We start from the raw sequence: 16554 nt of genomic DNA, 5'->3' as shown, positions 1-16554 counted from the left end.
GATCCCCTTCCCCGGTTGTCTGGTTTAGTTGCTCAGAGGTGCAGACTGGGCATCAGGGTGTTTGAAACCACTCCGCTAAACCACTCTTCCACGGGGAGTTGACTGTAAATATAAAAAATTTACTAGTCTTCCAGTCCCTAGACGTAGTATCATTTAATTACATATTTTCAATGAACTAAAGAGAACAAGTAGTCAGATGAGTGAAATGCAACGCTTTCTTCTCATCCGACAGCTGTGTGTTTTCCCTCGCGGCAGAGTGGTTAAGGAGCTGTTTGCATGGCTTTATCAAATGGATGGATCAACAGATTAAACCTTCCCCAAAATATGACAGGCAGGGTCATGTGTGAAACATTTAATGTTTCTTTTTATGTCCTAAGTCATACCTGTTTATTATCAAAAATACAGAAAAGTATAAAGAAAATAAAAATCATCTATAATCCTACCCTACCACATCCAGAAATAGTCATTGATTACATTTTGTTATATATCTTTTCAGTCTTGTTAAAGTGCATGTATGCACATTTTTAGAAAATTGGTACTATGCTATATATATTGTTGGATAACTTGATTTTTATTTAACAATAAAAAAAATTTTTTTTATTTCATTAATATTTTCTGATATGATTAGCTATTCTTCTACAACATGACTTTTAATGGCTATATGAATCCTATTAGATTCTACAGTTGCATCTTGATGTATCTGATCAGTCCCCCCACTTGGTTGTTTGAGCCATCTCTAAATTTTTGCTATTGCAGATAATGCAGTGGTATATCCTTATAGCTATTTGTGTGCATCTGTATTTTTTAGGATGAATTTGTAGAACTGGAATTTCTAGGTCTATGGGTGTGCATAAATAAACTGTGGATTTCAGTAGGTAGTGCCAAATTGCCCTCCAGAAAATCCCTACCAATTTACATTCCCATAGGAGTATATGAGGGGTTATCAAGGACCATCTGTATTTTGAGAGACGATTTAGCTTCATTGTTAAGGGAGTGGGCTTTAGAATTTGACAGACTTGGAGTCAGATCTGGCTCGTCTACTCATTAGTCTCTGGACTTCGCTATTTAACCTTCCAAAACCTCTGTGGCCTCTATACCTCACAGATTAGCAGTGAGAATTAAATGAGACAAGTATGTAGAGTGATTATCTTACTTCCCAGCATAAGAAATGCCAATTTTAATTATTATCCTGTCAGAGGGAAATAGAACCTAGGTTTGGTGCAGGGGACCGGAAGTTTGGAGTTAAGAACATGAACATTTAATTAAAAAAAAAAAAAAAAAAAAGATCAAGTTATGTAGAACTAGGCCCCATAATAGTGGGAAGTCTAGTGGCAGTTATGCGGTGGTATTGCCAGTGAAGCTAAACCCACGGCCTATGAGATACTTTTCCCCTAGTAAATCAACTCCTGCTGACTGGGACTCCAGCACTGAAAAGCAGATGAGGTAATAAATAAGTCCTACAAGGTGAGGCACAGAAGACTCCTTGAGAGACCAACCAGGGATGGGCAGTGCCGCCCACCGCCATCAAGTGTTTGAGCCAAGACCACCTGTCAGAAAAATCTGCAGTGGGTGGGTTGTTCAATTTAAGGCCATCTAGTTGGATTCTGAATTATAGTTAACAAGAAATATTTATATTTATACCTCCATAAGGTGTTATATTTACATAAAATGTCAGCATCTTGCAACAGTGGAACACACTTCTGAAAATGAGAAATAATTGCCAAGGCCGTTTTGATTTACATGAGAAAATGCTCAAGTTCTTTGTTTTTATTTTTTAAATTTCTTACTGCCCAAATAGCCTCTGTATTGGAGGATAGGTAAAGCAAGATAGGTTTCTTTTAGATTATCAAAAAAAAAAAAAAAAAATTTACTTTGAATATTTTTTCTAGGAACTGTGAATTTTCTAGTTATACCATGCCACTGGGTTTTTGTTTTTAAAAAAAAAAAGGTCTCAAATACTTACATAGTACTTTTATTTGATTTTTGACTCATTATTCCCAGCAATAGTGCTATGAGAGAGGTGACTGACTCTCTTTTATAGAGAGGAAGTTGAGTTCTGTAGGGTAACCAGCTCGCTCAGGGTCAGGATCCTGTACTAGCATTTATAGCCATGGATCTTGATTAGCTAGTGGTCACTCTCTGTGTTAATCTGCCTCCCTAAAGCAGAATAACCAAGAAGGAACTCGTCCATTCTCAGGATGACTAATATTTGGTTTCCTGATGCCACTTCTGCCTGCAAACAGACCATATCCATCACAAAAATGTGCTTGTGTAATTACCAGTAATACTGCATTTAAAGAACATAGTCCTTCTAAAGATCTAAAATAATTCCATAACAATCTTTATTCCTTTTTAAATAGCATTTATTTAATCAGCTTCATGTCACAGTAACTAGTTCAGTAGCTATTTAAAAGGATTATAAATTTTTTTTTAATTATTCCACTGTCAGTATAAACAGATGATCACCTGTTCTCAATCTAATTGTATCGCTTCCAATCTTAGTACTAATTCAAAGTCAAAACAGCCATTTAACTATCAACATGCACTCATTCTACATACATGTGTATACATATGTGCGTCCTTGTATTTATATGTGCCTATTTATTTCTTCTGAAAACCTGGTGGCACAATGGTTAAGAGCTCAGCTGCTAACCAGAAGGTTGGCAGTTCCAATCCACTAGAAGGACATCATGCTTGGTAGAGGGTCAGCAAAAAAAGAAGACCCTCAATGAGATGGATTGACACAGTGGCTGCAGCAATGGGCTCAAGCATAACAACAATTGTGAGTATGGTGCAGGACCAGGCAGTGTTTCGTTGTTGTACATATGGTTGCCAGGAGTAGGAACCAACTTGACGGCATCTAACAACAAAAACTCATTTCTTGGTTAAATCTCCAGGAAAGTCTTCCCCATATCTTGATATTCCCTAGTTAAAGGGCAGGTATCCAGCAGGCACTCAATTATTATACATTGACGATGGTACATTGATGCAGGATATAAGATATCAAATGGAATCTCTTCTTTTCTTTCCCTCCAGGCCCCCTCCCTCCACCTCCTCCAGTAGGCAGAAATGGCAGCACATCTCGGGCCCTGCCTGCCACCCCTCAGTTGCCATCCAGGAGTGGACTAGATAGCCCTAGAAGTGGGCCCAGGCCTCCTCTTCCTCCCGACAGGCCTGGTGCTGGGGCACCTCCTCCTCCTCCCCCATCCACATCAATTAGAAATGGCTTCCAAGACTCATCCTGTGAAGGTGAGATGTCGTTCCCACTCCTTGGAAGCTTTTCGGGGCTATAGTGCAGCAATCCAGTGGTGAATTTGTTTGCGTTAACAGCTCTTGGTTTGTATTACCCTCGTTTTTGGGGGGGTATTACCCTCGTTGTTATCGCACTGCATTGCACTGATCTAACTAACCATTTTAGGGGCAACCATGATTTCCAATTAAAGATAGTGGTCACCTCCTAACTCTTCCCCAAAAAGCAGATAATTTTTCTCTGACCTGTTCTTTGAACCTTGTTTCTGGTTAACTTGTTGGAGATTCCAGAATTCTGAAAAGAACCATTGTTGTAGCTTACCTGCTTTTTATTTCCATTTCTAAACAGTTTGCTGCAGGTACAGACATTAAGATGCTTACCTCTGCCATTGTTATCTGAGTGGTCCCAGTTATTCATGGGCCCACTAGTGAGAAGAAAGGTGACCCAAACCTTGCCCCCAGCTCCTGAGAGGGACTGGCTGGATCCTAATTGCTCCAGTTATAATCAGTTGGACCTGCCTTTGCTTTGATTTGCAGGCCAGTATATTTTATCCATGTGCTAATCAGTAATATTTGTAGCACTTTCAGCTTTTCTTAAATACCTAGGCATAAAACTAGAAGTGATTTTCGAAGTTCTGTTTTTCATTCTATGCCTTTCATTACATAACATCTTCAGAGCAGATTGCCTGTGACTGAAGATCCTATTTGTTTCTCCCTAGATGAGTGGGAAAGCAGATTCTACTTCCACCCGATTTCCGATTTGCCACCTCCAGAGCCATATGTACAGACGACCAAAAGTTATCCTAGTAAATTAGCAAGAAATGAAAGCCGGAGTAAGTATTTCTGCACAGGCCTTTGGTAGATTCCATCTTGAGTAGAGTGGGCTATGTGCCATGGGTTGTACAGGAAACCCAGGCCTTTTGCCTGGAACGGGCAGAAAACCCCATTCAAAACCATTGACATTCTGGTCTGCTCCTCTTCTATACACGATGAGGGATTTGGAGATATTCAGAATGCATATGAGAAATGACTATCTTAATATGTCATTATCAGCTCAGAATACTTTTGGTTTGCTAGTAGATTAAATATTACTTGGTTTGTTTGAACAGTCTTCCCTCTTTTTGATTCTCCTAAGGTAGCACAAATACAGCTATCTTCTCTTCATGCTGGTTCAAAAAAAAATACAAACAAACCCATGGCTGTCAAGTCAATTCCGACTCATAGAGACCCTATATTACAGGGTAGAACTGCCCTATACAGTTTCCAAAGGAGTGCCTGGTGGATTTGAACTGCTAACCTTTTGGTTAGCAGCCATAGCTCTTAACCGTTAAGCCACCAGGGCTTCCTCCTGCTGGTTAGAGACTGGCAAAATACCTTCTTAATTATAACAAAAACTCACTGTAACTGCTTCGATCTTTTAAATGTACTATAATTATAGCTTTACTGAGCATTATATGAAAATTTTAAGTATACCCACGATCTCTTCATCTCAACGTAAGATATTTTCATTTTACCAGGTTCTCCTCTACTTTTACCCCTATAATTCTGATTTTTATATAGTCATAATTATATAGTTTCATGATGGTAGAGTTTACATAACATTTCTTAGTAAATGCTTCCCCATTTTACCACATGGTTTTCATTTCACAGTATTTCATCAAGTCAGCATACAATAATTTAATTTACCATTATTGGGCATTGAGATTGTTTCTGGTTTTTCTAATATACCTAATGCTACCATAAAGAAGTAAATTGCTTTTTCCCTGTTGAAGAAATGTGAATGAAAAGAGAAAATAGACAAATTTCACAACAAAAATGTACAGGACTAAGAATTAGCATGAAATACATACAATCACTGATGAAGCTCAGACTTGTAGCAACCTTAGTCTCAGAACCAAACTGCCAAGCCAGAAATGTGTGGAAAAAAGGTTACTGAGCTTGTCAAATAATTGTCACCATGTCCCTAATCATATCCCTACTGCCTAGCAGAGCTTCTTACACACACTCAGAGCCCACAATTCTTACATAACACACAATTCTTCAATTAGCTGGTTGGTTGGTTGGTTTCCAGCCTTTAAGCAGATTAATATCAGCAGAAGTTAAGGCTGGTAAGAAGCAGAGCCACTGACATGAGGGAGAAGTGATAGGTGGCAGGCTCAGGTCAAAGGAGGAGGTAGGGACACAGAGTTGCACTGCATATGACAGCACAGGACAATACCAGATGTTTCTATTGGGTTATTAACAACAGGTCAAATTGTGCTTTGGGCCCCTGGTGAAGAATCCAAAGAATTAGGAAGTATTTTAGCAAGATTTACATGAATAAATGCCAGGTATAAACAGAATATTGCTGCCTGAAAAGAAAAATTTTAATTCCTGGCAAAGTTCATTTATGTAAAACATTACATTAGACAATGCCTAATTTAAAAAGGCATACTATAATAAAATTATCACACAAGACTTGGTAGAAGTTTTTCTCCACACATGTGTGTGTATGTTTTCATAAGAAAAGGAACTTCTATCTGAACAGTACAGGCTGTTTTTCCCCCCTTGGACATTAATAAATGAATTCTCTTGAAGGAGTTGTTTGTGTAGACTCTATTCTTTCTGACTTCTTATAAGTATAGTTAATCTAATTTAAATATTACTTGTATTTTAAAATCAGTATCAGAACCATCCTCCCTAGCCCCTCTAGATTTTTAATTTAGTAACTAAACACATTCCCTCCCCATCCTTCTTTCTTTAAGACTGTAAGCAACTTGAGGATTGGAACTGTATCCTGTTCACTATTTCTTCACACAGCACAGAGCCTGAACACAGGAGGCGTTTAAAGATATTAGTGAAATTGGTGAATTAATTTCTACTCCTCCTCCCAAAATATTTTGTAGATTTGCTTTAAATCGTTCTAGCATTATGCATTTAATACTTCATAGGGCTCATGGTTCATTTCCCTAACAAAAATAAAGTACTATCCAGTAGCTCCCCACCACTGATCTTTCAGTTTCTCCTACTGTGGTGGCTTGCACGTTGCTAAAATGCATGCAGCACTGGAAGTGCTCACTTATCTATGCCCAGAAGTTTGGAAGACAACTACCTCGCCAAACAAGTGGAAGAGATCCATATTTGTGCCCATTCCAAAGGCAGGTGATCCAACAATGCAGAAATTATCAAATAGTATTATTACTATCACACGCAAGTGAACTTTTGTTGAGGATAATTCAGAAATGATTGCAGCAGTACATCAGCAGGGAACTGCCAGAAATTCAAGCCAGACTCAGAAGAGGCCATGGCACAAAGGCTGTCATTACTGATGGCAGATGGATTTTGGCTGAAAGCAGAGAATACCAGAAAGATGTTTACTTGTGTTATATTGACTATGCAAAGGCATTAGACTGAGTGGATCATAACAAATTATGGACAACATTGCAAAGAATGGGAATTCCAGAACACTTCATTGTGCTCATGTAGAACCTGTATAGAGACCAAGAGGCAGTCGTTTGAACAGAACAAGGGGATACCGAGTAGTTTAAAACAGAAAAGGTGTGCATCAGGGTTGTATCCTTTCACCATACTTTTTCAATCTGTATGCTAAGCAAATAATCCGAGAAGCCAAGCTATATGAAGAAACACGCAGCATCAGGATTGGAGGAAGACTCATTAGCAACGTGCAGATGACACAACCTTGCTTGCTGAAAGCGAAGAGAACTTGAAGCACTTACTGATGAAGATCCAAAGACTACATTCTTTAGTATGTATTATACCTCAACATAAAGAAAATAAAAATCCTCACAACTGAACCAGTAAAGAACATTATGACAAATGGAGAAAAGATTGAAGTTGTCAAGGATTTCATTTTATTTTGATCCACAATCAAAACCCATGAAAGCAGCAGTCAAGAAATCAAATGAAGTATTGCATTGGGCAAATTTGCTGCAAAAGGCCCCTTTAAAATGTTAAAAATCAAAGATGTCACTTTGAGAACTAAGGTGCACCTGACCCAAGCCATGATGTTTTCAATCACCTCATATGCATGTGAAAGCTGGACAATGAATAAGGAAGACCGAAGAAGAGCTGATGTCTTTGCATTATAGTGGTGGTGAAGAATATTGAATATACCATGCACTGCCAAAAGAACAAATCTTAGAAACAGTACAGCCAGAATGCTCCTTAGAAGCAAGAATGGTGAGACTTTGTCTCATGTACTTTGGACATGTTATCAGGAGGGAACAGTCCCTGGAGAAAGACATCATGCTTGGTAGAAGGTCATCGAGAAAGAGGAAGATGCTCAGCAAAGATGGATTGACACAGTGACTGTAACAGTGGGCTTGAAGCAACCTGAGGATGGTGCAGGACCGGGCAGTGTTTGGTTCTGTTGTACTGGAACCAACTCGACTGCACCTGACAACAGTGACAACATCAAGTGGTTCTGTTATGTCCCTGTAACTGCCTCAGCCTCCAAGCCCACAGCCTGGTAGGGCCCTCAGATAGCCCTGAGCAGTCTAAAGCGTAGTCACACACACAAAAAAATCCATTGCCATCAAGTCGATTCCTTCTCACAGTGACCCTATAGGACAGAGTAGAACTGCTCCATAGGGTTTCCAAGGCTAATCTTTACAGAAGCAGACTGCCACATTTTCTCCCACAGAGTGGCTGGTGGGTTCAAACCGCCAACCTTTCAGTTAGCAGTCAAGCACTTAACCACTGCACCACCAGGGCTCCAGAGAGCACACTCAGTGTCCCCTAATTACAGCTTTGTCCAAGGCCAACCCTCATTTTGTTAACCACCTGTGGTATAGCAGTGGAGGATCAAGGCTCTATGGCTGACCTTCATCCAGATATGTCTTTCCTCAGATGCCTGCCCAAGAGAAGATTTGCTTGGGGAAGGTGAGAGGGAGAGAGGCAAGGTAATGAGCTGCCAGGATTTTCCTCCCCTTCCTTGCTCAGAGATTTGGTTCTATCATGGAAATTCCTAAGTGGGCTACTAGGGTTGATGTTCAGACGCAGGCTGAGGAATTTACCAGATGCCAGCCCATCTGAGTCTCTGAGCTGACCTACCCAACTGACAGGTGTCCCTATAGCATATGCATGGCTTCATGCCTGGCACCTGTTTAAAAAAAAAAAAAAAAGGTTAGATCCTCAAAAAGGTATATGGCATAAATGAATCAAATAAATGGTTGAATACGAATGGAATTTAAACTTGGTTACAGTGCTGATAGTCCATGAATATGCCTAACTTAAAAAAAAAAAAGCATTTTTTATAAATTGGAAGGTACCTAAATGACCCCCAAAAGGAATTGGTTAAGTAAACTGTATTAACAAACTATAGTATTCACATATAATGGAGCCCTGGTGGCGCAGTGGTTAAGAGTTCGGCTGCCAACCAAAAGGTCGTCAGTTCAAATCCACCAGCCGCTCCTTGGAAGCTCTGTGGGGCAGTTCTACTCTGTCCTGTGGGGTGGCTATAAGTCGGAACCAACTTGATGGCAACAAGTTTGATTTTTTGGCTTGTTATACCCATATAATAGAATGCAATGTGTCATTAATAATTATACTGATAAAGAGTAATGGCTTTGAAGGATATTCAGACTAATATTGATCCTATTTCTGAAAGAAAAAAAGAAACTATAGAAAAAACAAATGGAAAATATACACGCAGTGTCATTAGTGGTTATCTCTGTGTGGTGCAAGCTTGAGTCAATTTTTTGTTTCAATGTTACTCATCCATATTTTCTAAATCTTTTATAATAAGTGTGTATTATGTTTCTGATAAAGAGAAAATCAGTTTGTTTTTATTTAAAAAGCTTTCTTAACTTTGTATCAGTACTCAGTAGCCAGTGGTGGGGACCATCCTTCTCTAGTGATGTTTATAAAGATCCTTTCTTGCTTTAGCCTTTCACCTCTAACTTCTTATCCACATATGCCAATTGGTTTTCAGCCTTGGTCATAGGGAGTAAGATAGTGGATACCTTTGCAACCATCCCTGAAATTCCACAGTGAGGACATAAGACCTTCTAACTAAAGTTATATATTTGTCTTTTTTTTTTTTTCATCAAGGTGGATCCAATCGAAGAGAAAGAGGTGCCCCACCACTTCCTCCCATCCCAAGGTGATCGTTGCCTGACCTTCTCCACCCAAGCTCAAGACCTGCTTCTTTTGTTGCTATCCAAGAGTTGCACGCCCTCCTCCTCTTTTCTCTCCCTTGTACCCTTTATATTGGCAGTAGGGAGGAAAGGAGGGTGAGGTAGGAAGATGTGTGTGGGGGCTGGGAATATGGTAAAGAAATGCATCTACCTTTTTATATTGTGTATATTCTCAAAGCTATGCTTGCTTCAGCTACAGCCTGCCAGTGTTGGCTGCTTGGAGGTAGATAGGCTTTTGTGGCAAGTAGGCAGAGATGAACTGTAGCCCATCTTTCAACCAACCAAATTCCAACATTCACTGCTTATTTGCTACAGAACTATTGTTAATTAAGTCCCTGAGAGCTGTTTACTTCCATGCCTTTTATGCATGCTTGGCCTCCTGCCTGTTTCCTGAACCACAGGGCCACCTAAGCAAGTTGCTGAAGGAGGGCTTCCATGAAACTTTGGGGTTGCAGGTTTCTAATCTTTAGCAGTCTGAAGTAGGGTCTAGGACACAGCCGTCTAATAGAGATACAATGTGAGCCGCAAATACAATTTCAAATTTCCTAATAGCCACATTTTTTTAAAGTTAAAAAAGGTGAAATGTTAATATTTTGTTTAACCCTATATATGTAAAATATTATTTTAACCTATAAGCAATATGAAAATTATTAATGAGATTTTTACATTCTTTTTCTGATACTAAGTCTTCCAAATCTAGGTGTATTTTACACTTACGGTGCATCCCATTTGGACCAGCTACATCTCAATGCTCAGTAAGCACACGTGGCCGGTAGCCACCATATTGGACAGCATGGGTCTAGGAGATAGAGGCTAGCGTGAAAACCTCTTGCCTTTCTTGTTTTTGTTTTAAGATAAGATGAACTTCGGCAATTCAAGAGGTAACTAAAAATAAAATTAAGGCCAACAACTTGTTTGGCAGACAGCTTGACCTTAGATTTTGCTCCCTTATCTTCCCTCTCTCCCTAGTGTCTGTATACAAGTATTGCTTCACAGCACCAAGATCAGAAATTGATCTATTGTGGTTTACAGTCACATGGAATAAAGCCATTAGTAAGAAACTAAAAGCCTGTCGAGTCTTCCGGGCTCAAAAGCAGCTGGCTTGTGTGCTCATTTGTCAGCTGGACTCCGGCCTGGTGGACTTGAAGCAGCCTTTATTCCTCTCCCGATGACAGTGACGACAAGCGTGCCACTCAGGGCCAGGAGAGGCTAGGCAGGTTCCATCATGGGAGGAAGAAAGTCAGAGAAAGGTAGCAAATCAGAAACGTGGGAGAAGGGAACAGATTTCAGTCAGAGGGTAAAGCTCGCTCTAAAAATCTAAACCTGATACTTGAGGGATTGAGAGAATCGGAAGATAGCAACTAGGAATTGGAGGGAATTTATTTTGAATCTATCCAGGAAACTAATTTGTCTTGGATCTATGCAAACAAAGCTCCACTAAAGGACCATAGGAAGAGCCAGCCTTGCCTTTTTCATATGATTTGTTTACAGAACCTTACTGGGACTTTTAAATCTAGCTCTAGAGATGGAAAACAATATTTCCACTTAGATGTTTTCTATGGTTGATTGTTTAAAATTACCATTTTTTAAAAGCACATGACCACATACGTGTATGTATATCTACCTAAACTTTCTGTCATGGTTTCCGTGTGTTATTCATGTATTACTGGGAGAATTAGTAAGAAATTACTCCAAAGAAAAATTTGAAAAATGCATTCCTATTTATAGAATAAATGTTTCACTTATATAAAAGCAAAAGAATTTAGGGGTGTCTTTTTATGAGGCTACCAATTTGAATATATCGTATTTTTATAACTTTCCTTGCTGAAGTCCTAGACTTACTAGAGAACGTGTGTTTTTCACCCCGTCCTCTCTTATTCATCCGTTTTCCATGCAGTCACTTGGGGCTCGTATCCCAAAGAACATCAAGAAATATAAAGGTGTAACAAACTTGGCAAAAAGTAATTTCAGAAGTGCATTTTAGCTTTAGCATTTTGGTAATTTAGCAGCATCATTTTATTTTTGATTCTTTGATCTGACTTCAAAAGTGATAAACATTCCTACGATAACACCTAATGACCAGCTTCAGAAAAGATGGAGTTTGGCTTTCCCAGACAGTATGGCAGAGAAAAGACCAACCCCGAGAAAATGGGCCTTAATTTTATAAGTTGTAGTAAGAATTGACCAATTTCCTTGTATGCCCCAACTTTGCAGAGACCACCATAAAGTTTGAAACAGGGTCACAGCTCAAAGCTCTCATTCTCCAGAATAGAGGAGATGTTTTCGAATGTATTTTTTAACTGAATGTTTCATTAATACACCGACGTATCTTCTTTGAAAGTTAGCATCCTCACTGCATCCAAAACTTTGAATAGGTTCTATTCCAAAACCTTAAACTATGGCAAATCACAAAAATGAGTATTTTGTTCCCTGAAATCAGAGCTTACTTGTGTTTTCTTCCCATAAAATTTCCAGGTTCAAAATGCAATACAGTATTTTAGCATTCACATATCATTTTATATTGAAATATATTACAGTATTAAAATTTAGTGTTCAGTATCTATGCATTTTATTTAGTAAAAACCAAGAAAAATGCTTAATCCAGTGGTGCCTTACTTTGTGATTTGAAAGAAATCAACTCTTTACGTCTAAGTAGCAGATGATTTGCATATTTGTAAAAACTGTTAGGCCTTTGGGCAGCTCCTGCTGGGCTGGAGCTGCTCTAACCCCTCCCCCAGGAGACTACAGCAGCCAGCCAGTCCCTGCTCGTAACCATGTGAAATCCTAAAGGCTGTGATCAAAAATGGGACATATCAGAGGAGATGCAACGAGACTTGGTGGAGCGCGCTACTCAGGCATTGGAGAAGTATAACAGAGAGAAGGGCATTGTGGCCCATATGAAGAAGGAGCTTGACAAGAAGTACAACCCCAGCTGGCACTGCACCATGGAGAGAAACTTTGGTCGTTATGTGACACATGAAACTAAGCACTTCATATACTTCTACCTGGGCCTGGTGGCCGTTCTTCTTTCAAATCTGGTTAAAGCATGGACTGTGCCCACACATCCAGTGATCCATCCAGAAACAAGGACTGAGGCCTGAATTCCACATACCAGAGACTGAAATCTTCAGCCTTGCTGAGGAAACACCTCCACCTTTGAACTTTTATTGTGTTGTTTTATACAGGGCCTTCTGTGTGCTAGTTTATTGTAGTTATAAAACAATTAGCAAAACAGCAAAAAAAAAAAAAAAAAAACAGGCCTTTATATTTTAAGTCATAATACCAATTTTGTTATTTTAGTAGAAACAGGAAGATTATTAAAGTGCCCAACAAATTTTGGTGTGACAATTTTTCCTGTTTATAGTCAGGGACCACTGAAAGGGGGAAAAAATGTTTTCATACCACTGCTATGATGTAAACACACATTTTGGTATCTATCATCAGCGTAGTTTAAATGGTGGGGTCGAGTCTACCCTGGACATCTGGATCTTTGTAAGTTAGCCAGACAGTAAATAAAAGAGGATGATATAAGTGTCAACTGGTGATTTTTCTTAAAGTATTGTCTGTGTAAGTGTAAAAGCAAGTGTCTTCTGCTCTATGCTGTTATAAAGACAAGTCCCCCCCCACAAAAGGACCATATATAGTCATTGCATTCACTTTCTAACTCAATCTTTTTTTGTTTTTCCTGAGAACCTGCATCTTAGTCAAGAGCTGTTGTCTGTTTACTTGAGACAGATGCCTCTGTTCTAAGATGTAGATGGTGGAAGGCGTAGAAGATGAAATTACAAAGACTAGAATTGATACTGATAAATATAGGAGAAGCCGGTGGAAATTTAGGAGGCCTAATAATTTTTTAAACTATCCAGTCTGTGCGTGTGTACATATCAGTATAGTATAACGGTTAAGAGCTTAGGATAACCTGGCTCCATCAATTACTTGCAAGTCACTTCTCTAAGTCTCAGTTTCCTTATCCATAAAATGAGTATCTCATAGCATTAGTTTGTGCCTTAAATGAGATAATGTACTCAGCACTGTGCTGACTTACAAGTACACAATGAATGGTAGCCACTATTAATATGAGTGGGGCCCTGATGGCACAATGGTTAAGAGCTTGATTGCTAACAAAAAGGTTGGCAGCTCTAATCCACCAGCTGCTCCTTGGAAACCCTGTGGACAGTTCTACTCTGTCCTGTAGGGTCGCTATGAGTCAGAACTAACTCCACAGCAATGGTTTTGGTTTACTTGTATGAGCAGAAGCCCTGGTAGCGCAGTGGTTAAAGCATTTAACTGCTAACCAAAAGATTAACGGTTTGAAACCACCAGCGGCTCCATAGGAGAGATGTGGCAGTCTGCTTTCATAAAGATTTACAGACTTGGAAACCCTATGGGGTTGCTATAAGTCAGAATCGACTTCGACAGCAGTGGTTATTAGTATGAAGTAGGAAATAAATATTTACATAATGATCCCTAATTAACTGGAACCAAATCTACTAGAAAGGAGTTTACTAGTACTTTTAAAGGGAGGGGACATTAATTAGTAGAAAAGCCATCCACATCAGAAATGCAAAGCAGCCTCCAGACAAAGAGCCCCTCACATGCTATCCATCCCCTTACACCTTACATGCCTGGAAAACAAATGTTCATGTTGCTTTAGTTATCAAAGTAATATTAGATTCCATTTGAAACTTGGAAATTAAAGCCAAAAAACCTTATAGATAGGGCGCTTAGAATGAATAATCCATAGTGGGACACTTTTTTTTCATGGTTAAAGGAGGTACTAACAATAATATAAACTGAGGGCCATCTGGTCACCCAGTCAGAGGTCATCTGGTTTATAGATAAGTAATTTAAGGCCTCAAATCACTTATTTCTCAAGGACAAGCAGGGTATTATCTTCCACTACACCACACTCCCTTCTTTACGGTCCTTCCTGCCTCTAGCTAACACTTGCACTTCACGTGTCTTTCACGGTTACTGGAAAAAAGAGGCTGACTGAAAGGTTGCATAGTCGGAGAATGAGCCCTGGACACACAAACCTAGACTGAATCCTGACTCTGCCACTGGCTCTCTGTGAGGCTGTAGACGAGTTATTTAACCCCTCTGAGCTCTAGCTTCTTCATCTACAAAATGGGAAAACTTATCTTGCAAAGGTTTTACAAGGTTTAAATATTACAAAACACCAGGCAATGTATCTGGCACATATTAGGCATTCAATAAAATTTAGTTCCATTCCATTTCCTAATCTTTCTGCCATCAAACCCAGGCCATATTCAGGAAGGAATTATCAACACATTCAAAGAAGTCTGGTGTAATTTCATTATGGAGTTTTTAGGAATAAGAATTACTTTCAAAAGTGGCCTCATTTGTTCAAGCTGGAATCATTCATTGGGTTCATTCATCCATTCAATAAGTTTTTTATCAAGCACTTACTGTGTGCCAGCGTCTCTGCAAACTGATGTCCCCATCACAACCATATCAGTTCAATAACCTCTGAGTGGCATTTAAGGAGGCCAGCACTGTGTCTTAAATGGTTCCCAACAGGCATGGGTGAAAATTCAGTTACCCAAGCAACAGAAGGCTTTCTACTAAAGAAGGAAGTGAATAATTTATAGCTTTTTCCCCCTTTGGGTAGTTACCTGGTTTTTCTCCTTTAATCTCAGTGGGTAGCTTACATTGATTTTTTTTTTTTTAACTCTTCTAAACCTATAAGAAATTGAAAACCCAGTATTTAGAAAGATTTTTTATGGCCAAAAGGTGATGTGTTTTTGTTTTTGATTAATTTGAAAAGTAAATTCAAGGATCCCCAATTCCCTAACCATTCTAATTAATTGAAGACTTTCTAGACACATAATTGACTCCAGTCAATGTAGAGTGGCCCCTTCTCTTTTGGCTTCCCTACAGCTACTTTACTATTGGTTCAGGAATGCTCCCTACCCCCAACACAGCCCTCTTTAGGAGTCTGTGTACAGAAGAGGGAAACTCCCCCTTGTGCTTGCTCTTGAGGGACTTAACCTTGAGGCAAAGGCATGAACAGGTCCCAAATGATGCTACCAGTGGAAAAATACATCTAACACAGTAGTGAAAACAATAATTTTATATTATCAAGACACTATATAATTTACTTATCTAGATAGTGGAGTCCTGGTGGAACAGTGGTTAAGCGCTACGGCTGCTAACCAAAAGGTCAACAGTTCTAATCCTCCACCCGCTCCTTGGAAACCCTATGGGACAGTTCTACTCTGTCCTGTGGGGTCACTATGAGTTGGAATCAACTTGACGGCAGTGGGTTTGGTTTCAGGGTTTGTTTGTTTTTTTTCAGATAGTAGCAAATCTTACCGAGATAGGGCCTTTGTTTTTCATACAACCGCCACCAATTATTGTTCACCTGCTATGTACTAGCAGTTATGCTAGGGTCTTTGTACATATTACTGCTAATCTTTATGCAATTACACATGGAGAGATTGAGGACTGAGTGGATAAGAAATTTGCCTCAAGTCACTTGGCTCAAACAGATGCAAGGCTCTCTGGATAAATAAATTCAAACAGGGAGTCATGGTTGTCAACTTTTAATTCACAAATTAAAAAAAAAAATCGACATTTTATAAAAGCAAGGACATTTTAGCAAGCTAGCACATGGAAGACATAACCTCAGGATAAAAGATAGGCTAAACTGAATAGTAAATATAGTTTCATGGAAAACTCATTACATTGCCTGTATTTTTCTCACTGGGGTATGGGCTGGCTCTAGTCTGGAGCACATTGCCTTTTCTTTGTGATCTCACATCTTTACACTTTTTTGGGCTTAAGGAGGGATTATAAACCTTGCCTTGAGGTTTTAAAAAGGATGTTATATACCTGTACTTTTCAGCTCATCTTATCTAATACTTTTTTTAAATAATATTTTACTATGTTTTGATGAAAGATTACACAGCCAGTTAGGCTCTTGTTTGGCAATTTCCACACAAATTGTTCAGTGACTTTACACTGTGTCAACATTCACGGTGTGTCAACATTCACGGTGTGTCAACATTCTCTTTAATTGTGTTCTGGTTGTGGCATTTCTAGTATTCTAGTTTCCCTGCCCCCCTTATCTTCTTATCTTTGCTTTAGAGTAAGTGTTGACCTTTGGGTCTCATACAGATGTTTTTTTAGTAGAGCACTGTTCTTA

General features: G+C 39.2%; 1 protein-coding gene across 9 annotated transcripts in view; it reads left to right on the top strand.

Annotated features, from left to right (window-relative positions):
- Nucleotides 1-12924, top strand: part of WIPF1 (WAS/WASL interacting protein family member 1) — a 142857-nt gene extending 129933 nt beyond the window's left edge. For all 9 annotated transcript variants that reach the window (XM_049887483.1, XM_049887484.1, XM_049887487.1 and 6 more), the window contains 3 exons: nucleotides 3037-3249; nucleotides 3969-4082; nucleotides 9301-12924. In XM_049887483.1, coding sequence (XP_049743440.1) covers nucleotides 3037-3249; nucleotides 3969-4082; nucleotides 9301-9356 — 383 coding nt within the window. In that variant the 3' untranslated portion in view covers nucleotides 9357-12924. The remainder of the gene's footprint in view (nucleotides 1-3036; nucleotides 3250-3968; nucleotides 4083-9300) is intronic.
- Nucleotides 12925-16554: the final 3630 nt, after the last annotated feature.

This window comes from Elephas maximus, chromosome 6 (assembly GCF_024166365.1).
Source record: "Elephas maximus indicus isolate mEleMax1 chromosome 6, mEleMax1 primary haplotype, whole genome shotgun sequence".
Classification (NCBI taxonomy): Eukaryota; Metazoa; Chordata; class Mammalia; order Proboscidea; family Elephantidae; genus Elephas; species Elephas maximus.
Note: the sequence above shows the minus strand (reverse complement) of the source record. Positions and strands in the feature narration are given on the sequence as shown.